The following is a 23,380-nucleotide window of genomic DNA, read 5'->3' as shown; positions in this document are numbered from 1 at the left end:
TGGCTGAAGAGTGCCATCTTAGGGCAGGCCAGGAAAGCACATCTTTGGAGAACCATCAAAAAGGCTTTTGGGCATCTTTCTTGAACCATCTGCTGGGGCTCTCTGGAACTGCTCTGAGCTCCCTTCACGGATCCTTGGTCTTATTTTCACTGGAAAATACTGACTTGGAAAGGCTTCTCTGGGATGACCCTCCTACAAGACTTTGCCTCCAGGCAAAAGCAGCTAGAGGATAGGAAAGGAGAGCACAAAAAATTATCGAGGCAAGATAAATACAAACAGAAAAGATCAAGATTCTTGGAGAAGAAACAGAGGAAAGGGAGAGTTCCCCTGGGAGTGAAACAATTTCACAAATACTGCAATTATAAAAATTGTACTGCATACCCTGGGTAAGAAAACAGATGAAGAGGAGCTGAAAGAATCTGATCAGTCCAACATGGGCAATTCTAAAGGTCTAGAATAAGTTAATAAGTTGAGCCAAGTGTCAAAGAAGAGATTTAACACAAAACCAATCAACAAATAAAACCCTAGGTAAGAGAGATAAGTTCATCAAGATAATCAGATGCCTAGAAATCAGCAAAAATTACAAGCCCTCCTAAGAAAAAGGAAGACATGGTGTTGGGAAAGAAACATCTAATCAAAGATGTTCAAACATATTTCCCAAATCAGTTCAAGGAGATGAAGGAAAATATGGCTAAAGAGATAAATGGTATTGTGTTAAGAAGACACTGGGTGAGCATAATGGATAATTGGAAAGAATACAGAAATAACAGTACTACTGGGAATAAAAAGCAAAATAGAAGTGATTAAAAATGCACTAGAGGCATACAACAGCAGATTTGAACAGGCAGAAGAAAGAATCAGCAAACTAGAAAAGAAGACAATCAAAATCTAACAGACAGAAGAACATGTAGAGTAAAGAATGGAAAAAAATGACCAGGGTCTCAGGGAATTGAAAGACAGCATGAAGTGCACAAATATAAGTGCCATGGGTGTCCCAGAAGGAGAAAAGAAGGGAAAAGGGGCAGAAAAAAATATTTGAAGAAATAATGGCTGAAAATAACCCAACTCTTATGAAAGACATAAATATATATGCCCAAGAAGTAGAACATACTCCAAATAGAATAAATCCTTATAGACCTACTCTGAGACACATACTAGTGGGAATGTAGAAGGCCAAAGATAAAGAGAGTATCCTGGATGCAGCAAGAGAAATGCAGTCATCACATACAAGGGAACCGTAATAAGAATAAGTGCCAATTTCTCATCAGAAGCTATGAAGGTGAAAAGCAAGTTGTTCTGGTTTGCTAATGCTGCTGTTATGCAAAATACCAGAAATGGATTGGCTTTTATAAAGCGGGTTTATTTGTTTACAAAACTGTAGTCCTAAGGCCATAAAAGTGTCCAAATTAAGGCATCAATGCCAGTATATCTTCACCAAAGGAAGGCCAGTGGCATCTGGAAAATCTCTGTTAGCTGAGAAGGCATGTGGCTGGTGTCTGCTGATCCCAGGTTGTGTTCCAGCTCCTCTCTCAGCTTCCATGCATTCTTCAAAATGTCATTCTTGAGGTGTGATGTCCTCTCTTAGCTTCTCTGAAGCAAAGTGTTAGCAAAAGTCTGCTTTCAGTGGCCATCTCCAAAATATCTCTCTTGGCTGTAGAACTGAGCTCCTTCTGTTTGAGCACTTATAGGGCTCCAATGATTTAAGACAAATGGAAGTAATCCAATCAGAGTTATCATCTTCAGTTGGGAGGATCACATCTCCATGGAAACAACCCAATCCAAAGGTTCCAACCTAATCAAGACTAAATACGTCTGCCTCCCCCCAAGATTGCATTAAAGAACATGGCATTTGGGGGGATGTAATAATCCAAAATGGCACAGCAGTGGTATGATATATTTAAGGTACTAAAAGATTCAAGAATACTTTATCCGGCAAAACTGTGCTTCAAAAATGGGGGGAGGGGTGTTTAAAATATTCATAGATAAACAAAAACAGAGTGTTTGTCAATAAGAGACCAGCCCTACAAGGAATACTAAAGGGAGTTCTCCAGGCTGAAAGGAAAAGACAGGAGAGAGAGGTTTGGAGGAGTGTGTATAAATTAAGGTTCTCAGAAAGGGTAACTAAAGGATAAAAAAAAAGGCAAAAACAAGAAATGACATATAAAAACCAAAGAACAAAATGTTTAAAGTAAGTACTGCCTTTACTGTAGTAACACTGAATCTTAATGAATTAAGCCCTCAAATCAAAAGACACCAACTGGAAGAATAGATAAAAAAGAAAGAAAAGAAAAGTAGGATCCATCAATATTATCTCTACAAGAGACTCATCTTAGACCCAAGGGCAAAAATAGGTTGAAGTTGAAAGGTTGGAAAAAGTTATTCCACACGAACAGTAACCAAAAAAAGAGCTGAGATAACTATAATAATATCAGACAAAATAGACTTTAAATGCAAAACTGTTACAAAAAAGAACACTACGTATTAATAAGAGGAACATCTACCAAGAAGAAATAACATTCATAAATATTTGTGCACCTATCATGGTGCCCCAAAATATATGAGGAAAGCACTGGCAAAACTGAAGGGAGAAACAGATGTCTCCACAATAATAGTTGGAGACTTCAGTACACAAGTCTCATCAGTAGAAAGAAAAACTAGTCAGAGGATCAATAAGGAAACAGAGAACTTGAACAATATATGATATAATGAACTAGACCCAACAGACATATGCAAACATTGTACTCCCCAAATGGCAAAATATACATTCTTCTCAAGTGTTCATAGATCATTGTCCAGAATAGAGCACATTTTGCGTCACAGAACAAGGCTCAATAAATTTAAAAAGATTGCAATTATACAAAGCACTTTCTCTGACCATAATGGAATGAATCTGGAAATCAATAACAAGTAGAGAACTGGAAAATGCACAAAAATATGGAGGTGAAACAACACACTCTTAAACAATCAGTGGGTCAAAGAAGAAATTGCAAGAGAAATCAGTAAATATCTTGATAAAAATAAAAACAAAAATGAGAACACATATCAAAACTTGTGAGATGCAGTGGAAGCAGGTCTGAGAATGAAAGTTATATCCCCAAACACCTACCTTAAAAAATCAGAAAGAGGTAAAACAGAGACCTAAAGGCACAACTCTAGGAACTAGAAAAAGAAGAGCAAACTAATGTAAAGCAAGCAGTAGGAAAGAAATATCAAAGATTAGAGCAGAAATATATGAAATTGAGAAAAAACAATAGAGAAAAGTTAACAAAGCCAAAAGTTGTTTCTTTGAGAATATCAACAAAATTAAAAACATTTAGCTAGGGGGGAACTAAAATGGCAGCTAGCTGAGACAGGGTGAAAAAAACGCCTCTGTGAAAAACACTAGCTAAAAACCAGAAAGTGACCTAGAATACCGGTTACAGCGATGCACCAACTGGATGAGGGCTCCTAGCTCCAGAGGGGCCATATACTTGGTGAAACCGGGAGTCGGCATTCTGAAACGAGTGAGTAAGCTAGCTGGAAGACCCGCAGCCGCGTGGCGGGCTGGGGAAGCCAGGGTTCAGCGTATGGAGACCAGCTGGCTGTTTTTTTTTTTTTTAAAAGGAGCGGCTCCAGTAGCGATTGTGGGAACCATGCAGTAAAACACAGCAAGAGGGGGCTGGACTGGCCTCTTGCTGTCTGGCAGGGAAGATAGCCCGCAGCAGATACCCTTGGGTTTGGGGGAATGGAGGGGAGAGCCGGAAGCAGAAAGAAACCCCGCAGCTAGCAGCTAGCCCCCGGAGGGCTGGATAAACTCCTGCCCAGGTCTGTGCCCACAGCCCAAAGCCCCGCCAGTTGTCCCGGAGCTGGGAAGGAGGAACGGTGCTAGGAGGAGGGGGCTGAGACACCCTGCTTGGCCATTTTTGCTTTGGGCTGGGAGTGCGCCGCCACACAGCCCGGCGGCCTGGGGCTTCCCTTGTGGGACGGTGCTCACTGATGACGTAGCACAGCCTTCCCTTGGCTCAGCTACTGGAGGAGCGCGGCTGGGAGGGGGGATCCGCTCGGAGAACCCAGGGACGCTACGCCAAGTCTGGTGGTTTATGGATCAGCGAGAGAGAGAGGCTGGGGCTGAACTGAAATGAAGGCTTAGACTTTTGCGGCGGCCTTGAATCTCCGGGATCCTGGGGGATTTGAACATTAGAACTGCCCTTCCTCCCTGGCTACCCGTACACGCCCCACATTCAGGGCGGACAGCTCCAGCAATACACCCAAACTGAGTTCTCCAACTGAACCCACAAGAATCATTTCCCCACACAAAGCGGAAAAAAGGTTGAGAACTGACTCGAGGGATATAGGTGACTCACAGACGCCATCTGCTGGTTAGTTAGAGAAAGTGTACGTAACCAAACTGTGTTCCTGAAAAATTAGATGGATATCCCTTTTTCTTTACAACTTGAAAGAGCCCTATCAAGCAAAACAAATGCCAAGAGGCCAAAAACAACAGAAAATCTTAATGCATATGATAAAACCAGAAGATATGGAGAATCCAACTCCAAACACACAAACCAAAATATCGGAAGATACAGTATACCTCGCAGAATTAATCAAAGATCTACAATCGAGGAACAAAAAAATGGCAAAGGATTTAAAGGACATCAAGAAGACCATGGCCCAGGATATAAGCTACATAAAGAAGACCCTAGAAGAGCATAAAGAAGACATAGCAAGAGTAAATAAAAAAAATAGAAGATCTTATGGAAATAAAAGAAACTGTTGGCCATATTAAAAAGACTCTGGATATTCACAATATAAGACTAGAGGAAGCTGAACAACATCTCAGTGTCCTAGAAGCCCACAGAACAGAAAATGAAAGAACAAAAGAAAGAATGGAGAAAAAAATAAAAAAAATCGAAATGGATCTCAGGGATACGATAGATAAAACAAAACGTCCAAACTTAAGACTCATTGGTGTCCCAGAAGGGGAAGAGAAGGGTAAAGGTCTAGAAAGAGTATTCAAAGAAATTGTTGGGGAAAACTTCCCCAACCTTCTACACAATATAGATACACAAAGCATAAATGCCCAGCGAACTCCAAATAGAATAAATCCAAATAAACCCACTCCGAGACATATTCTGATCAGACTGTCAAATACTGTATAGAAGGAGCAAGTTCTGAAAGCAGCAAGAGAAAAGCAATTCACCACATACAAAGGAAACAACATAAGATTAAGTAGTGACTACTCAGCGGCAACCATGGAGGTGAGAAGGCAGTGGCATGACATATTTAAAACTCTGAGAGAGAAAAATTTCCAATCAAGAATACTTTATCCAGCAAAACTCTCCTTCAAATTTGAGGGACAGCTTAAATTTTTCACAGACAAATGCTAAGAGACTTTGCCAATAAAAGACCTGCCCTACTTCAGATTCTAAAGGGAGCCTTACCAACAGAGAAACAAAGAAAGGAGAAAGAGATATAGAGAATTTTAACAGACATATATAGTACCTTACATCCCAAATCACCAGGACACTCATTTTTCTCTAGTGATCATGGATCTTTCTCCAGAAGGGACCAGAAACTGGGACATAAAACAAGCCTCAAGAAATAAAAAAAAAAAAAAAAAAAAAAAAAAAAAAAAAAAAAAAAAAAAAATTGAATATACTCAAAGCACATTCTCCAACCACAATGGAATGCAAATAGAAATCAATAATTTTTGAACTGTAATTCCACTAGTTACTTCCTACAGGATATAAAATACACAAACTCTAAGGACAAATCAGTGGTTTTGAACTCAATGTAAAATATGTAATTTTAGACAACTATATAAAGGTGGGGGAATGGAGGAGTATAGGAACATACTTTATGTGTCCTATTGAAGTGAAGGTGGTATCAAAGAAAAACAAGATTGATATGGATTTAAGAGGTTAATTTTAAGCCCCACAATAAACACAAAGAAATTATCAGAGAATATAACCATAGAGATGAAAAGTAGAGTTTGGGTTAAGAGAAATGGGGGAAGGGGCAATGGGGAGTTAAGAAATGAATGTAGGGTTGCTGTTTGAGGTGAAGGGAAATTTCTAGTAATGGATGGTGGGAGAGAGCATTACAACATTCTAAACATGATTAATCCCACTAATGAAAGGCTAGGGAGGGAGTGGAATGGGAAGTTTTAGGCTGTATATATGTTTCCACAACTGAAAAAAAAAAGTCAGTCTAACTAGATGACAATTGAATACTAAGGATGAACTTGGATGGGACAGGAGGATAGAGGACAGGTGGCTCAAAGGGACACAGTTGAGACATAAGGAAAAGGAAATATAGAATGTAAGCTTTGTATCATTGTTGAATCTCTTGTACTTCTTAGCTGCACTTAATGGGATTGCATAAAAGAATATTCTTCTTCATGGGAAGTGTATACTTGAATTATAGTGTATGTTCAAGGATGTGTGCAGCTAGCTCTCATATGTTCAGAAGACAGAGCAATAGATGATGGATGATAGGGAGGGAGGGAGGGAAAGAAATAGCGATGTGACAGCATGTTAAGGTTGATGGATTGAGCTATCGGGGGAGGGGGATCAGGGTATGATGGAATTCTGTGTATTGGGTTAGTATTGTTTTTGCAACTGTTCCTATAACTTTGAATCTATTTCAAAATAAAATTTAAAAAATACATTTAGCTAGACTGACAAAGAAAAGAAAGAGAAATGATGCAAATAAATAAAATCAGAAGTGCAATGGGGCACATAACTACCGAGCACACTAAAATGAATAGGATCATAAGAGGATACTATGACCAACTGTATGCCAAAAAATTAAACATCTTAGATGAAATGGACAAATTCCCAGAAACACACTAAGAAACTACACTGATTCTAGATGAAATAGAAGATCTCAACAGATCAATTACAAGAAAAGAGGTTGAAGCCATCATAAAAACCTCTCAACAAGCTATTGATTGTTCCCTCAGGATGGATTGCATGGTGTGTGAATAAAACTTTTAAAAAAATAAGCAGAAAGATACACGTGTTGGAGAAGATGTGGAGAGAGAAATATACCTATTCCCTGTTGGCAGGGTAGTAGAATTGTGCAGCCCCTCTGGAGGGCAGTGTGGTGGTTCCACAGGAGGCTAAGTATAGGGTTACCATATGATCCTGCAACCCGTTTATTTGGTATATGCTTGGAAGAACTGAAAGCAGGGACATGAATAGACATCTGCACACTGGTACTTATGGCAGCAGTATTCATGATTTTCAATGACCGGAGGTGGCCTAAGGGTACATCAATGGGTGAACAGAAGGGTGAAATGTGGTGTATGCGTACAATGGACTATTAAATGGCTGCAAAAAAGAAATGAAGAAATGAAGCATGCAACTAGGAGAATGAGCCTTGAGGATGTTATGTTGAGTGAAATAAGCCAGAAAAGAAAGGACAAATACTGTAAGGCCTCACTAATATAAACTTACTGTAATGAGCAAATACTGAGAATTGAATCTGAGAGCATAGGTACCAGGGGATAGAATGTGGACAGAGGTTGAGCAATCCATAATGCAGGAATGTGGAGTGTTCAACAGAACTTGTTGTAAAGGTTTGTAGACTGTAAGCTCTTACAGCAGTCACTTCTATCCTGAGTTTTGACTGTTATTTAAGAGACGAGTATTTGGTACAAAATTTATATTCTCTTTAGCACACTTTCTAATATCACCTATATGGTCAGTTTATTTAAACAGCATGGTTGCATGGAACCTAGAATGGGGAATGAGATCTTGTTATTCTGTACCAGTTAATATGATACCCAAATGCTCCCCAAAGTACTTTGGGTAGAAAATAAAAAAAGTATTTACAAAGTCCCCTTGAAGGACTGGGAAAAATGTGGAAATATTAAACTTCCCCACCTGGGGAATTCTTGATATTCCTGCAAGCATTAGGGAATCCAAATATAATAAGTCAAGCCCTCGATCTTAGGTCTCACCCTTATGAAACTTATTCCTGCAAAGGAGAAGCTCTGCCTACTTATAATTATGTCTAAAGCCACCCCTATAGAACCTCTTTTATTGCTCAGATGTGGCCTCTTTTGCTCTGCTAACTCTGCAAATAAACTCACTTCTCTCCCCACTATGTGGGACATGTCCTCCCAGTGTTGTAAGTCTCCCTGGCAATGAGGGACAGGACTCCCAGGGATGAGCCTGGCCCTGGCATCATGGGATTGAGGATGCTGTCTTGACCAAAAGGTGGAAAGAAATGAGACAAAATAAAATTTCAGTGGCTGAGAGCTCTCAAATAGAGTTGAGGGTGTTAGAATAGATGGAGGTGAATATCTGAATCTGTTGAACAGTAATCCTGTAGACTTGATTCTTGATGATAATTGTATAACTATATAGCTTTTATTGTGTGACCATGTGATAGTGAAAACTTGGTGACTGGCACTCCCTTTAATCAGTGTGTGGGCAGAGGAGTGATAAAATAATGACAAAAATGTATAAATAATAAGGGGAATAAGTGGTATGGGATGGTTTAGGCATTCTCTTTTATTTTTTATTTTTTTTTACATATTATTTTTATATTTTTTCTTTACTTTCAAGTAATGAAAAGGCTTTAAAATTTAGTATGGCAGTGAATTCACAACTATATGATGATACTGTGTGCCATTGATTGTATACTTTGGATGGATAATATGGTGTGAGAGTATATCTCAGCAAAATTGCATTTAAAAAAGGAAAACAAAAAATGAAAAACTTCCGACAGAGAAGCCCAGAACCCGATGTCTTCACAGGTGAATTCCAGAGGAATTAATACCAATCCTGTGCAAACTCCTCCGAAAAAATGAAGAGAAGAATACACTGCCTAACTCATTTGATGAAGCCTTCACATCTAGTGTCACTTGATATTCAACAATGCTACCAAGTGCACTCAACTGGGATAGAATAGTCTTTCCATCAAATGTTGCTGGGAGAACTGGATATCCATGTACAAAGCCATGGAAGAAGACCTCTATCACACACCTTATGCAAAAATTAACCTTATGCAAAAATTAACTCAAAACAGATCAAAGACCTAAATATAAGCACCAAGACCATAAAACTCCTAGGAGAAAATGTAGGGAATCATCTTCAAGATCTTGTGGTAGACAATGGTTTCTTAGACATTATACCCAAAGCACATACAATGAAAGAAGAAATTGATAAATGGGACTGCTTCAAAATTAATATGCTTCAAAGGACTTTGCCATGAAAGTGAAAAAGGCAACCTACTCAATGGGAGAAAATGTTTGGAAACCACATATCCGATTAAGGGTTTAATATCCAGAATGTATAATGAAACCCTACAACTCAACAATAAAAAGACAAACAACCCAATGAAGAAATGGGCAAAATTCTTGAATAGACATTTTTCCCAAAAGGACATACAAATGGCTTAAAATCACATGAAAAGTAGCTCAACATTACAAGCTATTAGGGAAATACCAATCCAAACCACAATGTGTTATCTTTTCATGCCTACCCAAATGGCTGCTATTAAATATAGAGAAAACTACAAGTTTTTGAGAGAACATAGAGAAATAGGAACACTTATTCACTGCTGATGGGAGCCTACTGAAACCTAAAGTGGTCAATGATAGTGCTTAAATGTAAAAATATAAAAATGTTTTTACATGAGGGGGAACAAATGAATGCCAACATCACCCTGATTCCAAAGCCAGATAAAGATACTACAAGAAAAGAAAATTATGGACTAATTTCTCTAATGAATATAGATGCAAAAATCCTCAACAAAATACATGCAAATCAAATCCAACAGCACATTTGAAGAATTATACACTATAGTCAAGTAGGTTTTATCCCAGATATGCAAGGGTGGTTCAGCATAAGAATATCAATTATTGTAATACACCATAATAAAAAATCAAATGGGAAAAAAAGACATGATCTTCTTGATAGATGCAGAAAAAGTATAAGGGCGCAGTCACTGTGGAAGACAGTTTGGCTGCTCCTCAATAAGTTAAGTATAGAATCGCTATATGATCTGGCAATCCTGTGGCTAGGTATATACCCAGAAGAACTGGAAGCAAGGACTCAAGCAGGCATTTGCACACCAATGTTCATAGTGGCATTATTTACATTGCCAAAAGATGGAAATAATGCAAGTGTCCATTAGCCAATGAATGGATGAACAAAATGTGGTATATACCTACAATGGAATATTATTAAGCTGTAAGAAAAAAATGAAGTCCTGATGCATGCAGCAACATGGATGAACATTGATGACAAATATTGTATGATCTTGGAGAGGGGGCAAGATGGTGGCATAGGGTGGTGTGGAATTTAATTAGTCCCCTGGAGCAACTAGTAAATTGCCAGGAATAACTAGAAAATAGTCTGGAACCAATGAGTCTGGAACATCTGTGACTGAACACACATCATACACCAGTCTGGAATGGGTGGAACAGCTGAGATTACAGCATAGAGCTGTAAGTAAAGCTCCTCAAACTGTAGAGCTGTGCCCCTCCCCCACTAGCATGGTAGGCTGAGTTGGAAAACTTCACTATGGGAAAAAGAAGCAGTCCCTGCTGGGAACAAGGGAATGTAGCTCAACCAAGCTCCAATTGCAGTTTTAATTAACAAATTTGGACTACTGAATACATGCTACAAGCACAGATAAACCCTGAGCAAGCAGGAAAGGAACCCAGAGCATTGTCCTGGCAGAGAGGCAGTGGGGATAATAGAAAAAAATACATAAATAAATAAAAACTGAGGCTTTTGGAGTCTGCTGAGCTCAGAATACTGGAAAAGGGCTGTGTGCCAAGAAAAGGGGCACATAGAACTGGCTCCCAACTCTGGGTCTTGCCTGATGACCTGGAGGGCTGGGGACTGGCTCTGAAAAGGGGACTTCTTTTTTTTCTATTTTTTTTCTCTCATTCTAAGTAGCTCATTAGAGAAAGCCTCAGGCATTTTCAATTGTCAGCAGTGACCCAGGCAAGGGTTGAGTTAAGATAGAGAGTCAAAGGAGAAACTCAAGTACAGAAGATGATCCCTAAAAGGCTTATCTTCCCTAAGAAAAGGGAAGGGGAGTGGCACCCAGCTCAAATGGCAGCCCTCCCTCAGAGAACTCAGACCCCAGGGCCTGGGGAAAAAGAAAAACAGAAGCAGCTTAAGCTTGGATTCTGACACCCTCAGTCCCTGGTAGGACAGGTTCCACTGAGAATTAAATGCACCACACCTCTTTTTGCTGGTGGGGAATTGTGAACTAACAAGTGCCACCTTCTGGGCAGGATAGGAAAAGCACAGAGTCTAGAGGCCTCACAAGAAAGTCTGACAATCTTCTGCATCTCCCCCTCAGGGAAACCAGATACTGAATGCAGCCTCCTCCTGAAATCTGGGCCAGTCTGGTCTGAGAAAATCTGATTAGGGTAATCAAGGAAACAAGGTGCCTAGACAACAAAAATTTATGAATCACACTAGGAAAAATGAAGATATGGCCCAGTCAGAGGAACAAATTTACACATCAAATGAGATACAGTTGCAACAACTAATTAAAGATCTTCAAATAAATATGCTAAGTCAATTCAAAAATCAAATCAAGAAGTTGAGTGAAGATACGGCAAAACAGATGAAGGATATAAAAAGACACGGGGCAAACATAAGGAAGAACTCGAAAGTTTGGAAAAAACAATTGGCAGAACTTATGGGAATGAAAGGTACAATACAAGATATGAAAAACACAGTGGAAACATGCAACAGCAGATTTGAAGAGACAGAAGAAAAGATTCATGGACTTGAGAACAGGCCTTGTGAAATCCTACACAGGAAAGAACAGATAGGGAAAAGAATGGAAAAATATGAGCATCATCTCAGGGAATTGAATGATAACAAGAAGTGCACGAATATACATGTAATGGATGTCACAGAAGGAGACAAGAAGGAAAAGGGGGCAGAAACAATAATGGAGGAAATAATCACTGAAAATTCCCCATCTGTTATGAAAGGCAAAAAATTACAGATCCAAGAAGTGCAACAAGCCCCAAACAGAATAGATTCGAGTAGACTGACTCCAAGAAACTAAATAATCATATTATCAAATGTCAAAGACAAAGAGAGAATTCTGAAGGCAGCAAAAGAAAAGTGATCCATCACATAAAAAGGAAGCTTGATAAGACTACGTGCAGATTTCTTAGTAGAAGCCGTGGAGGCGAGAAGGCAGTAGTATGATATGTTTAAGATACTGAAAGAGAAAAACTGCCAACCAAGAATTCTATATCTGGCAAAACTGTCCTTTAAAAATGAGGGAGTTTAAAATATTTTCAGACAAACTGACACTGAGAGAGTTTGTGAACAAGATACCTGCTCTACAAGAAATACTTAGGAACACTACAGACATATAGGAAAAGAAAGGAGAGAGAGGTTTGGAGAAGAGTGTAGAAATGAAGACTGTTAGGAAGGTACTGTATGGTCTCATTAATATGGACTAACATTGATGAGGAAATTTGAGAGTTGAGAGCACAGGTTATTGAGATAGAAAGAGTTTAGAGATTGGTCATTTGATGCTGAAGGAGTACAGAAGGTTCAACAGGATTGATTGTATAGATCCAGAAATGGAATGGATAGCATAATAGTGTGTGATGGTAACACAATATTGTAAGTACTCTGAACAAACATGGGTGTGAGTACAGTTGAAAGAGGAAGGCTAAGGGCATGTATGACATCAGAAGGAAAGATAGAAGATAAAGACTGGGATTGTATAACTTAGCGAAACCTAGAGTGGTCAATGATGGTAATTAAATGTACAAATATGAGAATGTTTTTAAATGAGGGAGAACAAATGAATGTCAACATTGCAAGGTGTTGAAAATTGGATGGTATAGGGGAAAAATGCAATCAATGCAAACTAGAGTCTATAGTTAACGGTAACATTGTAAGATGCTTCCACTAATTGCAGCAAAGGCAATATACGAAAGCAAAATGTCTATAAGAGAGGGATAAAAGGGAGTGTTATGGGATTCTTGGTGGTGGTGTTGTTATCTGACCTTTTCATTGCATTTAATTTTTATTTATCTTCTATCTTTAGTATTTTTATTCTTTTTTTCTCCATTTCCTCATTCTTTGGGGAAGAAATGGAAACGTCTTTATATAGATTGTGGTGGTGAATGCATAATTATGTGATTATACTGGGAATCATTGATTGTTTACTTAGGGTGAATTGTATGGTGTGTGAATAAAAATGTTTAAAAATAAACAAAGTGATACAAGTGCTGGAGAAAATGTGGAGAGAGGGATGTACCTATTCCCTGTTGGTAGGGAGGTAAAATGGCACAGCCCAGCTGGAGGGCAGTGTGGTGGTTCCACAGGAAGCTAACTATGGGGTTGCCATATGGTCCTGCAACCCCGTCATTGGATATATACTTGAAAGAACTGAGAGCAGGGACATGAGTGGCCATTGCACACTGGTGTTTATGGCAGCAGAATTCACGATTCACAACGGATGGAGGTGGCCTAAGGGTACATCAGCTGATAAATGAAATGGTGATATTGCATTGGATCTTAGCCCTATAGAGGACATAATGGGACAATGGAGAAGTTTGAAGGGAGGTATTAGATTAGTCTTAATTTCTTTATTTTAATAATTGTATTGTGAACAAAATGTATTTGAAAACGGAAAGAAGGAAATAAAAAAAAAGAAGAAGAAATGAAGAAGTGAGAGAAAGGGATGATTTCTTAATCTATAACTAAAATCCTAAATCTAGTGCCAAATTTCAACTGCCTGCTGGGTTTCTACCAGCATTACCTGCTAGTATCTCAAACTCAACATATCCCAAACCTAACATCTCATAGTTAGGTATCAGGTTTCAAAATTAGGACATGTTGCTGGGTGGTATCAATGGTAGTTTTAGAATACAGATTTTTAAATTAAGGTTATATTTACATATAAAATCACCTATTTTGAGTGTATGGTTTGATGAATGCTGGTAATTGCATAAAATCATATAGCCACTACTACAGTCAAAATGGAGTAGTGGCCATTCACACTCTAAAGTTTCCTTGTGGTCCTTTAACTATTTTGACCCTTTTCCCCATACCTGACCCCAGGCAACCCTGATTTGTTTTTTATTATTATATTTTTGCATTTTCTAGAATGCCATAAAATGAGGTTGTATAATGTGTACTTTTTTTTAAAATTCTTTTGCTCAGCATAATTATTTTTAGATTCATACACGTTGTTCATTCCTTCTTATTGCTGAATAGTAGTAGTCATTGTATGAGTATGCTGTTTGCTGCCCTTTCATCTACTGATGGGTATGTGGATTGTTTCTAGTTTTTAGGCATTGTGAATAATAGAATGCAGATTTTAATATAAAAATGGACAATTGTGTTTTCTTGGGTGAGAAGACATATCAGGTGATCTGTTTATACTCCTTTCAGCACTTTGATTCTATGAAGCATCTCTTGTCAAAGGGAAAGTTGTTAATGCAAGAAATCATTGTTGATGAAATGAAGAGAGGATTAGGGCAGGAAAAGCTAGGGTCCAGGAATAGGCATTTTAATCAATATGGAAAGTGCTGGTATTGCCCTTCCTCCTCACATGCACTTAGGTTTATTGTAAATGTTTGGAAATGAATGGTGATGGTCAGTTGGATTGCTAGGAGAATTTAGTTCGTTGATTAAAAGTTAAGAGGGCCCAGATAGAGAGCAAATAGATTATTTGTGGCTTATTTAAAATAAATATATGAAACTCAAAATATTTGTTTTGTTCAAAAGGATAACAGCAATTTCATTTTATTTATCAAACACGTATAGTACTCATTATATAAGGTGCTTTCTATGCACCTTATAGTTGTTACTGATCCTCATAACAATACTCTGAGGTAAGTACTATTATACATTTTACAGGGGAGGAAATTAAGGCACAAAGAGGTTAAATAATTTGCCCAAGACTGCATATAGCTCATAAGTGCAGAAGACCCAGGATTGAAATCTAGAATTTTATTACTTTAACCATTATACTCTGCCACCTGCCAAATATGGTGTAGCTCAAAGATGGTGGATAGGGATTATTATCTGCTCAGTAAGATACTATTTGATGCTTATTATTTAATCACTTAGAATTATTATAATCACAATAATATAACCTATATTAGGGCTCTATATTATGTCCCCAGAGATGACTCTCCAGAAGTTTTAGATAGATGAGGAGAAATTAGCTACCAGTACGAATCCCTGTTCAATCCCAGAAGACCCAGTTGGACAATGGAGATTTTTACTTTTAGCTCAGAGATCATGAATTTATTTCTGAAGATAACACATTTGATCAACTATGCCATTTATTAGTTTGCATGTACTGAATCAAGTTTTTTACCTTGCTCTGAATGTGCAATGGTTCATTTTTATATTGGGAAAGTAAATCAGGGAAAGGAGGAAGTAAAGAAAGGCAAAGAAGAAGGTAGAAGCTGATCACACACATCACACATGTTTACCTATTCCTTCATTGTAGGCAACTCTCAGTTTCATTGTCTGCTTTCTTTTCATTCTACCTTCTCCCTTAGTTATCTCATCCTCTTCTATATCTTCAAATAGTAATTCTGAAATCTCTAAGATTAAACCTAGAATTCCTAAAAACTTGTTGGATATCCTCATTTGGCTATTCCTAAGACACTTTAACTCCAACATATTTGAAATCAAAACCCATTCCAAAATTTTCCAAAACCCCCTCCTAGGTTTACTATCACAGAAAACAGTATACCAGCTCCTAGTCACCTGCTGAGAAACACCAAAGTTCTCATCCATTTTTCTCTCTCACTAACACGCACATCTAAACAATCTCAAAGTTCTATCAATTCTACCTTCTACAGCTTGTTTCCATTTCCCTTGCCACTTCATTGGTTCATGATTTCATTATTTCTTGCTGGGATTATCACAGTAACCATGCTGAGTGGTCTGCCTGATTCTAGTGTATCTCTCCTCTAATCCCTCCACCACATTTCAACAGGAGATAATGTTATCTTCCTAAAACACAGGTAATTTCATTCCCCTCAAAATACTCGTAATAATTTTCATTGCTGATTGGATGAAGTCCAAACATTCTTGTAATAGTTAATTATTTACTTTTTTGTCTTCCCTTAAAAATTTCCTGTGGTTAGCAACTAGTTTTATCCATGTCTGTCCACTCTCCAGTCTCATAGTAACTTCAAACAGTGATCCACTCATGGTAGAGTTCAATTATTAAATAAACAAAAGGATGCAACCAATAGGAAAAGAAGGACTTTAAGTTTAAAAAGCCACTAGATATTTTAATTAGGAATTTGTTGGTGGTATTCTAAAGAGCAATTTAAGTAATGTGATGAGAATAACTACTTTGGAGAAAGGAAAGAGAGATAAGATTAAGATAGCTGGGGTGGTAGTAGGGTTTAACCTTGAGAGAAGCTGTTTACTGAATAATTTGAATTGGAAGATGTCAAATGCGGGAATATGCCAGTTGGGGTTTGCAGGTTGTATTTTCAAGTGTAGCCCAACCTCTCCCTACTGATGTTATTAAAGATAGTCTCAGAGTATTGGAATGCAGCAAGTTAAGACACTCCATTAAAAACTGCTTACTTGCTTTTGTCTAAGCCATTGGCCTAGTAGCCTGTCTTAGAAGGAAGATTAATGCTAAGGGCCATCCTGGCAGCTCTGTAGGAATTCACTAAGTGCCCCACATTTTCAAGCGCCATTCCTGAGGAGCTCACAGTGTCCGTATCAAACAGCCAGCAGGGCTGAGTCCCCAAAATGGTCTTTTATGTGACAAAAGTGGCAGTAAGCCAGCCCCAGCTCCCCCAGTGACAAGCTATGTGCTCAAGTCCCCAGTGTCCATAGACACCATGCACTTCGTGGACAGTCCTGGAACTCAAGCCTCAGCCATCAGATTGAAACTTTGCAGTGCAGGAATGGCCTCCAGGATTGTACCAAGAACTGAAATGCTTTCAAAGCATATTCTTGTCTGCTATTCTCTTCCTACCTTTACTTTTCCCTCCTAATAAATGTTAACTTTGTTGACTCTTTATACTATGCCTGCCACTGTGTGTTTTATATGCATAATTTCATTTTACCCCCCAAAACCTTATGAGATGTAGGTACATTTTTTCCCATTTTACATATGGGGAGACTGAGACTTAGCGCAGTTCACTGACTTCCTGAGGTCATAGAACTCATTAATAGCAGAGTGCTTGGGAAGCTGGGATTTGACCCCAGTGATGTCTGTAGTTAGAGACCCTGCTCTCAAGCCCTATACAATACTGCTTCCTCGGATACCTTGAAGCACAGGAGCCACTCCCAGTAGGACTACAAGCAAATGAATTGCCATAGAAGTGTAGAATTCCAAAATGTTAGAATATTTTTAATTTGGCAAATGGTGAGAGTCATTGTATTCCTTCCCCTTCTTGCTCTCCAATTATTTCACCATTCAAATAAAATGTTACAATATTGTGTACAGTGTGCAAGCATTTGGGGGAACAGTAGTTGTGCAGGGGCTTATCAGGATTCCTAACTTTAACATTAACTTTCTGCCTCTTACTCCTCTGCCTCCTCATCCCCATCTACAGTGGTCTGAATCTTTAAGCTAAAATAATGTAGCTAACTGCCAGCAGAAAATATGACCAGAGTTCTCCCATAGATTCTCATATCCATAGGAAGTATAATGAAGCAGTTCCAATTCATTGTCTTCTAGGCCTATTGTCTGATTTCCTTTTAAGACCAATGTAATTGCTTCAATATTCTCCTGAACCCTTTTTGCTTTCCTTCTAAGGTACTTTTAAATAAGATCCAGTTTTCTTCATTCCCTTCCCTCTTTTCTCTACTGCTGATTTTAAACCAACTATAGAAAGATGCATGACTTCACTTATCAGCTTATTCTCATATTTCTTTGATTTTTGCTGTTTAGACAACATCAGTCTTGCTTGTGTGCTTGTTGGCCAAACCCTCATCTTCCCCCTGCATCCTTTCTCTCCCTCTCTCTCTCTTACACACACACACACAAACATACAAACATACTTTTCACCTTGTTCATTGGCCTTTGAGTTAATGGTCAGAGACATTTTCATATGAAACACAGTGGTTTCCTATGCAGTGGAACTCTGGCAAAAGACTAGTCACTTAGTTGGGGTAGACTCATCGATTTGACACTAGAATGTTTCCGGTGTAGATACAATAGGAACTAAATGGCACTGATTCAAAGGTCCTGTTTGTCACTTGACTCACATGCCCTACCTAATCTTAGCTGAGCTGTTAATTTGTCTGTAATTTGTTTCTAGCTAACAAGTGTAGTTACCAGTATTCATCTACAGCAATAAACTATTTACTACATTATCTGACCTCTTCAAAGTCTAGCCTTTTCCTCTTGCTGGCTGTCATGGGAATAAAGTGAAAATATGAACATTTTCTTATTGCCTGGCTATGGCCTGAAAGCTTCAAGGGACTATATGCCAGAAGGTTTTAGGAGGATGCCTGTGCCCATCTCATAGAACCCCTACTGCTTTTGCAGCCATGTCCACGTCAGTAACCTCTCCTCTTATGTCTGAAAGCTGAACCTCCGCATCTTCAAGCCTTTTATCAGTAAGTCATCCAGAAACCAACTGTAGCTAATGAGTTTGATTCCAGGTTGGGGCTTTCCAGCAATGCTTTTGACTTAGGACGGAGATGGTATTCATTGATTTTGCTGGCCTCCCACCATCACTGCCATTTTCCTCCCCAGGGACACAACAGTCATCAGCCACTCTCCTAACACCAGCTATGACACAGCCCTAGAAGCTTGCATCCAGAAAGAAGAGGAAGAAATCTTGATGGCCAACAAGCGTTGCCTTGACATGGAGGGCAGGTATAATGCCAATCTGGACCCTGATGGATCTGAGAAGTTGGTATAGAGCAGTAGGGAAGAGCAAGCATCTTTATTCACAACTGTGAAACCTGATAATGCAGCCTCCTCCCATCATCTCCACCCTGGTCAGCATGTTACTTAAGGTTGAGATGCAATGACCTTTACCTTGATTATTCCCACTAACCATGGAATTTCAAGAAGGGCTGCTTTCCTCTTGGCCTTGCTAATTGCTTTCCATCTGCCCTCTGCCAGAACTGAATTGTTGATATTTGTACTCTGGGATAATCTTTCTAGCACTGCATCACAACCCTGTGATGCAGCAGACAGCCCAGTCAAAGAAACCCACTCAAACTGGGAGGTAGGGAACCTGATGTCTCTTATAAATCCAGGATCATTTACTGATTACTTGAAGGTTGTGGTTCATGAAGTTCTCACCTTCTCAGGGGACACATTATTTCTGTTGACTCAGATTCTTCACTACAGCATCCACTGCATTGTTTTATTCTTATATCCAGCCTTTCTTTTCACCCATGCTCTACTTTGATCTCCTAAGGTTTAAGCAACAACTCCTGAATGCTTTGCTGTTCCCATTTGGGTGTGCAGAAAGGCATTTTTTTTAATGTAGCACACCATCTCTTGATGGGCAACTCAGAAATAACTAGATCATCCCTTAGTCAAAATGATAATGGGACTTCAAAGCAAGTAGGCAGTGAAACCAGAACATGGAGGTGCCACCAATGTCTTTATATGTTCTTTTTCTTTGGCTCCTAGGATTAAGATCCTCCATGCCCAGATTATTGAGAAGGATGCCATGATCAAAGTCCTCCAGCAGCGTTCCCGGAAGGAGCCAAGTAAGACAGAGCAGTTGTCATCCATGCGTCCAGCAAAGTCTCTGATGTCTATTTCCAATGCTGGATCAGGCTTGCTCTCCCATTCTTCCACCCTGACTGGCACCCCCATCATGGAAGAGAAGCGGGAAGACAAGAGCTGGAAGGGGAGCCTAGGTAATGACAGTAAATAAGGAAGATTATAGTGACAAGTTTAAAGAGACTTAGATAAGGCCCGCACTATGAGGAAAGGGGTGATGGTCCAGGTTCTAGAGAAGAAGATATACCAGTTTGTTTTTTCCTCTCTTGAGAGGCTAGCTGCACATTCAAGAGCACCTCCACACTATGAATTCTCAACTGATAGAACATTAGTTGAGGCCAAAGTCTTTGATGATAGAAAAATCTTGAGCTCTATTTGGCTGGGAAAGAAGATTGTTTCCATTTCCTTTTAAAAATTCTCAGATTTAGCCTTTCCCATGTGAGGACATTTTGTCTTTTTCCTAAGCCCATGAGGCCTTCAAGTCATTCAAAATTCCAGCTTTTTCTATGTTCTTCCTCCCATACAATAGGAAGACCCAGAGTTCTAGCTAAGCTAAATGGAGCTGGGTGGCAAGTTTTTATTACCAAAATGTTCTGAGATGAGAACAGAATGTACTTTTTGATTTTATTCCTCTCCATTCCTTCTCTGCAAATCAAAACCCCACAAGTGTTGTGGATGCCATGAGGCACATTTTTTGAGCCTGAGGAAGCAAGCTACACATGCACACGCTCACACGCACACACACATCTTTTTGTTGCCTCTAAAATCTTACTTGATCCTCTGACACTTGTGGTGTACTTTGGTTAGGGTAGGTATTTGGAGGACTATGGTCATGGGCAGAACCTTAGATAACACAATTATTTTCACGCTCATTTGTGACCGTAGACTTCTCCCAATCCTTTCCAGCTCTCCGGTATTGTATGGTGCTGGTTATAAGTGTAACTGAATAGAATAATTCTGACAACACTGTAGGAATTAATCACCATTGGAAAAGTAAATCAAAAGAAATACCCAGGACACTTAATTTAATAAGTTATACTGGAGATTGTAGAGTGAGGGCCAGAAAGGAGCGTCCATGTCTGAAAGAAACCTTTAACCACGGTGGGAAGTGCCTGACAAACTGATTGCTGGGTTTGCTGGAGGCAAAAATAAAGGAAGAATTTAGACCCCTGAACTCTTACCTCCCCCTTACCCCCGCTCCAAGTCCAAAAGAAAAAACAGATAATCAGATGTCAGTATTTTTTCCTAACCTCTTTCTTGCTTTTATTTGTAGGTATTCTTCTGGGTGGAGACTACCGTGCTGAGTCTGTCCCTTCCATACCCTCACCTATGTCCCCCTCAACGCCCATGCTCTCAGCTCACTCCAAGACAGGCAGCCGAGACTGCAGCACCCAAACTGAACGTGGAATGGAACCGAGCAAAACCGCAGCTGTTGCTCCAATCTCTGTTCCTGCTCCAGTTGCTGCTGCCGCCACTGCTGCTGCCATCACTGCCACCGCTGCCACCAACACTGCCACTGCTACCACCACCACCACCACCATGGTAGCTGCTGCTCCAGTTGCTGTTGCTGCTGCTGCAACTGCTGCTGCTGCTGCTTCCCCGTCTCCAGCAATTGCTGCTGCTGCTGCTCAGATTCCAGCTGCTGCCTCTGCTGCTGTTGTTGCTCCTGCTGCTGCTGCTATTCAGGTTGCTCCAGCTGCCCCGGCTCCAGTTCCAGCTCCCACTCCAACTCCAGTTCCAGCTCCAGCAGCGGCTCAAGCTTCTGCTTCAGCTCAGACTCAGGCACCAACTCCAGCTCCGTCTGCGGCTCCTACTCCGGCTCCAGCTCCAACTCCAGCTTTGGCTCAGGCTGAGGTTTCTGCAAGTCCAGCTACCAGTTCTGGACCATGTCATTTATCTATACCAAGTTTGACCTGCAATCCAGACAAGACAGGTAATACTTCTCTGTACCAGGTAGCTTTTTGTTCTGCCCTCAAATGCAGATTTGTTTATTGATATCTGCTGTTTAGATAAAGTTGGTCATTTCAAGTGAGTTTTTCATATTCTAAAGGGTAATAACCAGAAGAGATAAGAGAAGAGTTTGTAAATGACTTCTAGGCCACCAAGATGGAAATGGTCATGAGTAGAAGGCATTCTCCCAGTAGAAATAAAGGCTTAGGTGAATGAGGGGAGTGGCAGGCAAGTCTCTCTTTGCCATTGGCTCTAGTGCTGTCGATTTCTAGAAATCTGAGATATTACCTTGTCTGTAAGTGTTTTCTAACCTCTTGGGTTATTTCCATTTAGACGGTCCTATTTTCCACTCCAATACTCTGGAAAGAAAAGCTCCCGTTCAGATCCTGGGACAAGAGCCTGATGCAGAAATGGTGGAATATCTCATCTGAAAAGCCTAATCAGGAGCTGCAGTTTATCAGCAACAATGCTTTTAATCAATTTTTCCCTTTTGTTTGCTCTTTTCTTGAGGGTGAGGACAAGGGGTGGGGGGGTGGGGGATGTTTTTTAAAGGGACTTTTTATTGGAACAATATAGAATGTAAGTGATACCATACAAATGCCAAGCTATTCTGGTATACTTAGAGAGTACCTCTAAAGACAGATTAATCAGAATGTGCCCTAAAATTTATTGTTTGAATTTGTACGAGTACTGAGACTGTTAATGTCTAGATATACATCAATGTTTTCAATGTACTTAAATTTGTTTAAAATTTCTGTATTCTAAATCAATTTTTACTGAAGAGCACAGTATGTGTGGAAGACAGTTTGTAACATGTAGTTCAGAAGTGGGAAGCCAGAGAGAATTTGTGCATGTGTTGTTTTATGCAGTTACCATCTAGGCAGCTTTGAGATAAAGCTCTTGTCTCAGGCTCATGAAAAGCAAGGTTTTAGGAACATTGTGAGCTGGAGAAAAGGTGGGGAGTATCAGGGTGTAGAACGGTGCTTGAGCTAACTTTCCCTCCTAATTTGTCAGCTACCCTGTCCCAAGGGATTGTGTTTATCTTCATTTCAGTGGTGCTTTGGAAGTGGATTATTTTGGTTCTCTCCTGGAGGTTCATACATTCATATATATACTCTGGAATAATTTATGCATTTGGATAATTAATATATTGCTTTCAGATACTAGGAGAGTAAATTAACTGAGTGATGTACAAATTCTCTCTTAGGGAGTTAGAATAGCAGAGGCCTTGATGGAGTGTTGCATGAGGTGCTATACGCAGACTTTTGTGGTCTGTGTGTAGTCATGAACACAGCTCACTTGACTTTCTTAATACCAATCTGCTTAGTGTTTGTTTCTCTTACAGCAGAATCACAGGTTGGGTCACCAATCTCAAATTGTCAATCATTTGCAATGAGGAAGCGTTTTTGTTGACAGGTCGAATGCTGTGGATTTCTGGCAACTACTTTGAAGTAACTCATTTTGTTTTCCAAAATTCTCAGCATAAACCTTAAAAGGCATATTTGACTACCAGCTCCAAGGGAATGGCACCAGAAACCCAAAGTACTATTGTGTTTGGGGGAGAGGTTGATTGCAGCAGTATCATCAACTATCTCTTCTCACTGGCAGTTTAGTCCATCTTGGAATACCATTGGAAAAGCAGTAGGAACCGTGCATGTGAGCAGGGACCAAAGGAGGAGATGGCTCTAAGCCTTGCCATAGGGCTGGCTCCAATAATTCAGAGGGATGCCAAATACCACAGGTCCCTACCCTG

General features: G+C 39.6%; 1 protein-coding gene across 3 annotated transcripts in view; it reads left to right on the top strand.

Moving 5' to 3' along the window:
- Positions 1-22,140, top strand: part of AMOT (angiomotin) — an 82,957-nt gene extending 60,817 nt beyond the window's left edge. For all 3 annotated transcript variants that reach the window (XM_037821466.1, XM_037821465.1, XM_037821467.1), the window contains 4 exons: positions 18,688-18,810; positions 19,582-19,814; positions 20,951-21,610; positions 21,961-22,140. In XM_037821466.1, coding sequence (XP_037677394.1) covers positions 18,688-18,810; positions 19,582-19,814; positions 20,951-21,610; positions 21,961-22,058 — 1,114 coding nt within the window. In that variant the 3' untranslated portion in view covers positions 22,059-22,140. The remainder of the gene's footprint in view (positions 1-18,687; positions 18,811-19,581; positions 19,815-20,950; positions 21,611-21,960) is intronic.
- The last annotated feature ends 1,240 nt before the right edge of the window (positions 22,141-23,380 follow it).

The sequence above is a fragment of the Choloepus didactylus genome, chromosome X (assembly GCF_015220235.1).
Source record: "Choloepus didactylus isolate mChoDid1 chromosome X, mChoDid1.pri, whole genome shotgun sequence".
In the NCBI taxonomy this organism is placed as follows: domain Eukaryota; kingdom Metazoa; phylum Chordata; class Mammalia; order Pilosa; family Megalonychidae; genus Choloepus; species Choloepus didactylus.
Note: the sequence above shows the minus strand (reverse complement) of the source record. Positions and strands in the feature narration are given on the sequence as shown.